The sequence below is a fragment of the Chiloscyllium plagiosum genome, chromosome 6, assembly GCF_004010195.1.
Source record: "Chiloscyllium plagiosum isolate BGI_BamShark_2017 chromosome 6, ASM401019v2, whole genome shotgun sequence".
NCBI classification, from domain to species: Eukaryota; Metazoa; Chordata; class Chondrichthyes; order Orectolobiformes; family Hemiscylliidae; genus Chiloscyllium; species Chiloscyllium plagiosum.
Genome location: NC_057715.1, coordinates 72,792,351 through 72,802,067, shown reverse-complemented (window position 1 = coordinate 72,802,067; position 9,717 = coordinate 72,792,351). Strand labels below are relative to the sequence as shown.

The 9,717-nt window shown below is 36.7% G+C and overlaps 1 protein-coding gene across 9 annotated transcripts in view; it reads right to left on the bottom strand.

The window, feature by feature from the left end:
• Nucleotides 1-3,005: 3,005 nt before the first annotated feature.
• LOC122550693 (glutamate receptor 4) overlaps nucleotides 3,006-9,717 on the bottom strand; it is a 250,306-nt gene continuing 243,594 nt past the window's right edge. For 4 of the 9 annotated variants that reach the window (XM_043691817.1, XM_043691813.1, XM_043691818.1 and 1 more), the window contains 3 exons: nucleotides 5,818-5,932; nucleotides 3,525-3,659; nucleotides 3,006-3,170 (listed from right to left, as the gene is read on the bottom strand). In XM_043691817.1, the coding sequence (XP_043547752.1) occupies nucleotides 3,006-3,170; nucleotides 3,525-3,659; nucleotides 5,818-5,932 (415 nt within the window). Of the gene's footprint in view, nucleotides 3,171-3,411; nucleotides 3,660-5,127; nucleotides 5,243-5,817; nucleotides 5,933-9,717 lie in introns of those variants that run through there. The other 5 variants (XM_043691814.1, XM_043691815.1, XM_043691816.1 and 2 more) reach the window with 5 other exon arrangements.

Below are 9,717 nucleotides of genomic sequence, written 5' to 3'. Positions count from 1 at the left end.
AGAAGGAAAACGGTCCCCAACTGGGCAGAAGGAGTCAACATTGGTGGTGGGCTGCCTGATATTCAGCTCCTCAACTCTTATACTTCTGACCAGGCATGGCTGACTGTGTCCAAGCCCCTGGGATGATATCAGAGGCTATCCTTGACTTACAATAGAGAGATTGCTTAACTGAAGGCTACCGTCCTTGCCTTTACTGAGGCCTGCTGACAACCATGACAAGTTTCCTTCTTTTGCATCAGCAAGGCAGCAAGCCAGAAGTAATGAATCTGCTGACTCTTGCTAAAGGGACAAAGCACATAAGGGCAAGACAAGGCAATGCAATGCAGGGATGCTGTGAGCATTCAGGTAGGCTCAAAGCAGTGAGGGAGTACTATGGCAGTGAGTGAAGAGCCTAGAGATGCAGCCTGGTCCAATCCATGAGCTAGGTGCTGGGCACAGTGTCCCTGCAGCACCATTATAATGATAGTTGCCATTGCAGTCTGAAATTGAAGTGCAGAAATGGATTAGAGACATGCCACATTGATTCAAAGCAGCTAGGACATGTTGGATGTCAATGTCTGTGGATGTGGTGAACCCTGATCTTGGTGCCCAGTGTCAAACACTGAGGTCCTTTGGAGTAAGCCAGTGAGATGAGATCGCCAGAAACCTCCTCTGATTTGCATGTCAAGAATTCCCATCATCTGGCTTGTTTGGTAAAATGGGAAACTGAATATTAATGAGTGAAGGTGAGCAGTTAATGAGATCTCATGCACTCTATAATTCCCCTTAATTGATAACTTGTTATTGGCTAGATAGGAAGGTCGGACTTAGAGTCATAGAGATGTACAGCATGTAAACAGACCTTTTGGTCCAATCCGTCCTAAAAACTTAGATCAGTACATGAAGCAAAAATGGCATTATGAATTTGTTTAGCAGGTAGATTGCTCTCCATTTGTTATGCTATTAGATCACAACTTCCAACTTCTTTCATTCTATTCTTCGTCTCTGACCCCTAGTGTGATTCACTGTGCTGACTAACATCAAGCAAGGAAAGCTTAACCAGTAACGCCTCTTTCAGTAAGTTTCGTGTTGTCCATGCCTTACCTTCTAGATTTGGTGCTGCTAATATGTTCGACCATGCTCAGCTGCTATTCAGCAGCACATAGTTACTCTTGGTTGATCCCCCTCATTTCTCACCAACAATATGCAATTAGAATAAACAAATAGTGGTTGAGCAGTATGCCATTATCTAAAACCATTTTATGATGGTAGAGATGAAATCAGCTTGAACACAATACGTCTGTGTGAATGTAACAAAATAATAAACTTTAAAATGTCTTCATCATTGCATCTAATGGACAATAATTCAAATTTTATGAGTCACTATACAAACTAAAGTGAAAACTTACACAAAGTTGAGTGAACTAAGTGATTAAGAGAACTAAATAATAATTGCATGATAATACAGAAATAAATATTGCTTTAACAGTTTCCAAGGTTTTGTTTTATCTTGCACTCATCAGCCTGAAATGCAAGAAAACCAATACAAAAGCAAACAATCATTTATATAGCATGAGAGCAGAGTGTGAACTAATTGGAGTTTGGTGTTGAGATGCAGCAAGAATCATTAACTGTTTACAAATATTACAGAAAATAAATACTGCACAATGCAACATGAAAACTGCAAGAAATTATTTAACAGAGGCACACAAGAAGTGTGAAAATGTGGAAATAGTTTTACCTGGTAATGATTATTACTTTTTGAGTACTTTATCATTGAATATGCAAGGACATCAGAAGGTCATCTAGCCCATTGTGTGATTGACTGATGCCTTACTTTTTGGAAGAGATATCCAATTAGGTCCACTTCCCTGCTCTTCCCAAGGTCTGAAATGGTCTCGTCTTCAAGCATTTATCCTATTCCTTTCTGAAAGTTGTACTGAGTTTACTTACTGGATATTGCAAATAATGTTAGTCTTAACCATGTATTCAAGTATGCGTAGTTCATGGAACTTTCAAATAATTAAGGCATAGTTTCATATAAAGTATCTATTAAATATGAATATTACCAACATTCTGATATTCAAATAAATATCAAGAATTATTCAGTTTATTCATTTTAGTGGGTACAAAAAAAGCACAATTTATTACACAGTACAATATTTTGTTTTGACTATACATTGTAGACTGAGATGAAAACTATCATTCTTCAAGTTAGACAGATGCAGACTGTGGTAGTTTGGATGATGCCATAATTGTAGTGAATGAAATGGAAACAGCAAACAAGAAGACAATTCATTTTCTTCATTACAAAAGTATTTTATACGTTAATAAGATGAGGCATTAATTTTTCTATATTGCAATGAAACGTCCCTAAATGGTTAAAAAAAAACTATTTTCCACTACTGATTTTCTTTTCTCATGAACATACTTTCATTAAAAAGCAAGCATTTTACTTTGTTCCTTTTCAAAGAAAAAAAAATCTTCCTTTTTTAAAGAAAAGATAACATGTGCAGTAAAATTCACAAATTTTACTTATTATTTCCCTTTGTGGTTCGGTAGTTTTGTTTTCCAGTATAGGTGGTTAACACCCATTTACTCTATGAATATTCTGAAATTTAGACGCAGGCTAATATGTTCATTGGCTGCTATTTTCATAATGTGTCTTAGGACAAAAGCCAAGAGTGATTTTTTTTCTAGCAATGGGTTCTTCACATCTGAATTTCTACTGGTAATGATTTCAATTCCTTATTGGCATGTATTTCTTCAGAAGTTCTTAGTTGCTTTGTTCCGTAATCTTGACAGAACTTGTCTGATATCAAATCAGAACTGGGCTGTTTTAAACAGAGCTCATGCACACTTTTTCCTGATGGTGATCTGTTTCAAGCAAATTCTCCCCAACCCTGCTCTTTGTCTTCACATTTAGTGAGGATTCTTGTAATATTTTCACAGTCTGTGGTGCATTACTACTAGTCACCGAAACTGTTGTGTTTTGTTTTATAAGGCACTCAAATAGTATTTGGTTTTTATGGTAAATCCGATGCTACGATAGCCAATCCTGGATTCTGTCTAATGGTAGGAACAGTGTGCACGGCCTTTGAACAGTCTGGAGTCAATACACGGCCATTTTCTCCAACACTTCCAGTTATGGACAATCTGGCTTTGTTTCTCATGGCTTCTGAAAAGGTCAGCTGGATTGAAAGAAAAAAAATACTGTTACTGTCTGACCTTATTTTGATTAAAAACAACAACAAAATACAATAAACACCAAAAAGTCTTAGCTAAGAAATAAGCAGCCGAACACTGTATCATCCTCTTAAGTATTTCTTTTATGGCCATTGCTCAATATGTAAGCAAGCAGTACCACTAGACATCATACCACAACACTACATTACAAATGCACCACCCACTTTATTAGGCCCTAAATCCTACCCCTAAATTTTAACACTTTCGGTTCCATATACGTTGTAACCTTCTCTATATGTTGCTAAATTCTGGGTATTCTGCGAAGAAGTTGGATTAAAATTCTGTGTACTCTTTGCCACCTTCATTCTCTTCGCCTCTGCCCTGGACTTGTAACAGAATTCTACCAAAGCCACCAGCATTGCCAAACCAAGGCCTCCAACTAGAATATAGAAGACTCCAGCTACGTTGCTAAGGCTCAAAGCGCTCGTCTTGTCCTAAGAAGAAACAAGGCAAATCGATTAGATCACTGAAGAGATTGTTCATGTAACAAAGACAAGACAATACATTGGCAAAACTATAACTCAATTTTAAAGTAATTTCTCGAGGAAACGGTGTAAATGATTTGCATTGTCTAAAGTGTGTATATTATTTTGCATACACAATAAATAACTGAACAGGATCTGACAAATGATTTGTTGCTATTAGCACATCCCAACTGAAGATAAATCATCTTATTGATATATAGTGCATTTTTATTTGTCCTCTAAAATGTCACATGGTTATAAAGAGAGTATTGATAATCAATGGGGCCTTCATAAGAATGCTAATCCAGAATATTTTTAAATGTAGCAGGCAAGCATCAAATAGATTTTCTATGTAATGTAAATACGTTTTGAAGGTGTTGAAAGGTGAAATGCCATTTTGTGCTCTATGATGTACAAATTATTATATTTCAAATAGAGTAAGAATAGTTTTGAATGTAACAGACAAGAAAATGGGAGAAAGATTATGTATGGTTGAACATGGTAGACATTGTCATTTGTAAATCTGATTCAAATAATTAATGTAGCATAGAAAGTAGCCATATCAACTGGTACAAGTGTCTCTGGGAGGAATTTTCACCTTTATTGTCTGGGCAAAGTCTGGTGGATTGCCAACCTGTTGTAGAATTCACCCATTTTCAATCATTTGATTCACCAGCCTGTCATGTAAGGGTTTCTGAAGCTTTACCTGTGAGTTATTATGTAGTACAGAGGGAGTACTTCCTTTTGGGTAACATCCAAATTGCTTTTCTGGTTGAATAATGAAGATCCATGGCAGTAATCGAAGGGAGATGTTCTAGCTAACGTTTCTCTTTCAGCCATACTTAACTGGTCATCTAGCTTTTTCTGTTTGTTAAGTTTTGCTTTTTCCCACTTAATATTGGGCATTATATATTAAGAGTGAGTCATTATATATGTAGTGGTTTGTGATGTTTCTGAGAGGCATGTTAAGATGTCACTTTTTTTCAAATAAACAAATAAAATAAGGCTAAAAGTTCAGTCTCTATTTTATATTATTCATTCAACTATGAAGTTGATTACTTTTGTTAAAATTATGTCTGGCCAAATATCCTATCCCTGAACAGTTATTTAATGCATTATTCATTTATTACTTTTTGTAATGTTTATTAGTTGGAATATAATGCACCAAAATTATCAGTCATGATCATTAATGATTACTGTGCTCTGCATTTTGATGTTCAAATGCAGTAAATTTGATTTTAAGGCTTTCCTAATCTTTGACCAAGTATATCATAATTAACTAAAAGAGTTGAGAAGGTTTCATTGTGATTACACAAAAAATGAAAAGTATCGATGCTGAATATATCACGTTCAGTTATAACTACATCTACAAGTTGGTATTTATACTCCTAAACTGTTCTGAGAAGACAACAGTATGTCCCAAACTGCAGTGACTGACCTTACTTCCAGAGTCCTTGGCTCCACATTCACCTTTATCGTACCACCATTTGTTTTTCAGCTTGTCTAAGATGCCTTGCTCACTGAGTTTCAAAACTGCAAGGTTTACAGGAACTCTTCACGTGGAAAATAACATAAATAACATTATATATGTTATTTTATGTTATTCAATTAAAGCTACACAGAATTTATTTACAAAGTGATAAAGCAAAGCCCCAGAAGAAATATGCTGCATAGGCCCTAGGTACAGAAACAGACATAAAGCTGGGACCTGCTGTATCACTTTAGGTAATAGGCACATACTGCTAGGGGAGTATTTAAATAAGAGCAAGTACAAATACTGTGAAACCAGAAATATTGGCAACAAGGCTTTAAAGGCTGTTTTCATTGTTAAAAACTTATCGGAGTTAAAGGAACAATGCACTATTAAATATAATGTGACAGATATATATCCAGTATAAATTGTATATAATTTCCAGAATGGTTATATTGGAAAGATGGGGCAAATATTTGTGCTTTTACAGTACTTGCGTCATCTTGCTACTTGTTGAAAAGAATAAAATTCTTTTCAGGATTTTAGCTGCTGCAGTAGTGCAACATTGACAGTTACTGTGGAGCTCATTTTATATACTAGCAGACGTACCCATTACTTGTAACACTGTTACCCGCTTGTGGTGACATTGAGGCTAACCTTGGAGTCACCTCCCCCGCTGCCACACTCTCCTTTGTCGTACCACCATTTGTTTTTCAATTTGTCCAAGAGTCCTTGTTCATTCAGTTTTAAAACTGCGAGGTTAACAGCATTTCTTGAAACGATAAAACATACTTGTAAGAAAGTGCACAGCTGTTAAAAATTGAGACGGATGCGGACAAATAGTAATCTCTTCTGTTCCATGCTAAATGAGACTTTCATTTTGATTTGCACCTTTGACTCAGCAATCATGTCTTGACAAGTCATCCTTTACAAATTTTTTAGTACAGTTAAGTAGTAGATGAGGGGTTCCCTTGTTGTAAAGACAATGGGGGGTGATTTTAACTCGTAGCAATATCAAATGACCAATATCAAATTGGTCGCTTATTATGCTCTTTGTTGATTTCCTTTACTTTGATGCAAGGAAACATCAGGCAGGATAAAACGAACAGAATCAATCCAAAATCACTTATTTTAAACAACTGTCAAAAGATAAATTATCCCCAAGATGTTGACTCATTTTGTGTTGTTTCAGAGCGAGCAAATTATATTTGATAAATATGCTACCATGAGGCAGAAAGAAACATAATGAAGGTCAGAAATCAAATGTAAAACAGAACAAATTCAGTACTCATGAAAAACTATGATAAACTTGTCACTTAAATTGATCAATTTATAAAAAATTCAGTGTGAATGGAAGTCATTTGCCTCAGTGTGCTGATGGAGGTACAAGCCCTAGCATGGAATGTCTATTCTAATTCCTCTCTACCTCCAGGACCTCAGATCGTTTCTCTTAAGGTGTTTATTTGACTTCCTTTAAAAGTTGTTACCTTCAACAGTTACTTGGTTTTGTATTCCTACACAATGGCCCAGATCTTCTGATAGAAAGACAGTTATTGCAGCAGTCACAACAGGGGTTGTGCATCGGAAACATCTAGAGGTCCCAGCGCAGCCGACTTTGCAGGAATTTCCCGGGAAGTTGAAACTTCCAGCAGACAAATACCTGACATTTGAATCCTTCTGACGTTGGGGATTTCAGAGGGTTCTGATTCACTTACCTGAATAGTTAGCCAGGTGAGGTTAGATGGTATGCAACTCCATACCATCTACAAAAATTGACTCTTCCAACTCACCAATGACAACCCCTCTTCCTACTAAACCTGACCCCATCTCTGTACCTAAATCTCCCAACTCACCACCACACCTGACTTCCCACAGAAACCGGCAATCTGACAACCCAAGTACGCGACCAGCAAAACCCTCCTTCCCATGATTCCCATTCCCACCATCTTGACCTGATGTGACTGTTCCCTGATTGGACCATTCCTGAAAACCTCCAGGTGACACTCCTCCACCATGTGACGTGACTTTCCTAAGTCCTCACTCACTTACTTGGTACCATACCCTCTTCCGGTACTTGGATTCATCAACCCTTGGCACCTTTGCTCCTATCAACTGGACACCTGTACTCCTCACCCATGTGACTCTCTAATGCACCCAACACACCTACCATTCTAACCCGTCACTTACCTTATCTCAGTAGCTGTTTAAATGGCTTAAGAAAGTAAACCACAGTACTGTGCACTTACTGCTGCAAAACGGTGCATGGTTTCAGCATTGACCCACTCTGCTGCTAAATATGAGGAGTTCTGAACCTATCTATGCTGCTTTGTATTGGAAAGTGCCTGGTTTGTCCAAAAAACTGCACTAAGATGAGATCTTTCGTCTGATTTGAGCTGGTAATCAGAATTCTGATCTAAATCAGAAGATTCTAGCCATTGTATTTTTATGCACTGTTCTAATAGATTTAACATTCCAAATTGACAAACACTTAAGAATCACTTACTGACCCATTCCTACCTTGGAATATATTAACAGGGAAAACCCAGTCAAAATGACATAAATGGCAAAACACTGGAGTATAAATAAACATCTTAAGATAGCTTGAAGTTTATCTCTGATCATCATATCATACCAAAATGAAAGAATGTAGTGATTTTCCTGTAATTAAACATGATGAAGCAAAGTGGGAAGCTCTTCATCAAAATCAAGAATTAACTTTAACACCTCAACTGTCCACACTGAGTGAACAGCTATGATAGTGAACATGCTGCTAACAGTACCCAATTTATATAATTCAGAAAATAGCCTTATATTTTGCTAGATATAAATGCAGAGACAATGCATCCTTGGCAAAAAGCTTATATGTCGAGAATGCCAGTCTAGTTGTTGCACTTATGTGCACTAAACCTGCAGGCACTCATGGCCTCTTTTCATAAGCCAAAGCTAGGATCTTGAAATAACAAATCTTCAAATGATTATGTCTGCATAAGCAGTCCTGGAAATATGTACTATGAGCATTGAGTCCTAATGGACTCGGTCAAGCCAACAAATAGTGTTACTTTAAAATATCTGCACGATGGAATATAAAACTATATGCTTCTGATGTAACATTTAAAAGGGCTGCAATGTTGTTGTAAAAAGAGACATTTCCACTATGTTCTTTTTGACACAGAATAGGTAATAACAAATATACTAAGTTGTTGGCTTTCCCTTTACCCTTTAAGTAATGGATTTCATTAACGGCTTTTGAAATATGCATCTCATAATATCTGCATGAAATGATCTTTCATCTAACTAGAGAAATATACAGAATAACATATTATTTTATGTACAGTGAACTGGATGTAAATAATCATATGCACCAGGCCATATAGTGGAACAGTTCTCTGGACCTGCTAATGCTTAATCTCATAGAGTAGTGGGGTGCAAGGTTTGGCAATAGTTTCCAATATATGGGTTTCTGATTCCAGCTGTGAAACACTGAGGTATTTCATTACAGATGATCCACTGAATATCAACATTAACTGACAAATGGCAAATCCTCATTTTTCGGACTTCAAAGGAAGTTCAACACCTCATTTGATTCAAGTACAGAATTACAGAATTAATCACATCAACCAAGATTGTTGGATAGAGAATGCATTGCTATAAATCCAGCCAGTATTTTGTTTAAGGGCTGGTCTCAGAAATGCACAAGAAAAGTGCCACAGATTGGCAAGACACATATAATTTCCATACGTCTATAATTGCCAAGTATCCACATGGATATTTCACTGGTATATATGTGTCAGAATAGCTTCATTCTTACTAGTCAAACAACACCCCAACATCAAAACTAGGTCACACTAGAAACCCAAAGATAACAAAGAATTTTCTTGATTGGCTCCTCCTCTCATTGTGTTCAATATCTATCCCTTTTATCATTGACAATTTGTGGCAACGTTATGATCTACCTCAGATCTACCCCTTTCCTTTCACTGAGACCCTCAAGAAGGACAATAGCAGCAATGTCATGGCAGCATCATCAGGATTCCATGTCACAAACCATCCCTTCATTATTGCTGGCTTAATATCACTTCATAGCTTCAATACCAACTTAGTGCCAATTCATGCTACCCATGCTGCCATTCACCAATGATTAAAAAAAACTATACTTTCATTCCTTCAATAAACAACTCATTTCCCTTATAACAACAAGTATTTGTACTCATACGCACATGAAACTGTAATGTTGACAGGTAGTTGACTCTGTTGAAAGATTGTGAAATTAATCACACAGGAAATTAAAGTGCCTTGACAGCTTGATAATTCCAATGAGTTTACCCAATTTTTATGTACATTAATGTTCACTTTTAATAATCCTGATGGCCAAAGGACACTTGACCTCTTCCAAAGAGTATCTTCCCTCTCTAAAAGAGTATCTTCCCTCTCTAAAATGGTACCTTCCTCTCTAAAAGGGTATCTTCCCTCTCCTAAAGGTTAGCCTATCCGTCCAAAAGACTATCTTACCTTGTCAAAGAAATCTGGTAAGCTTAGATCTTCCTTGAAAAGTGTAAA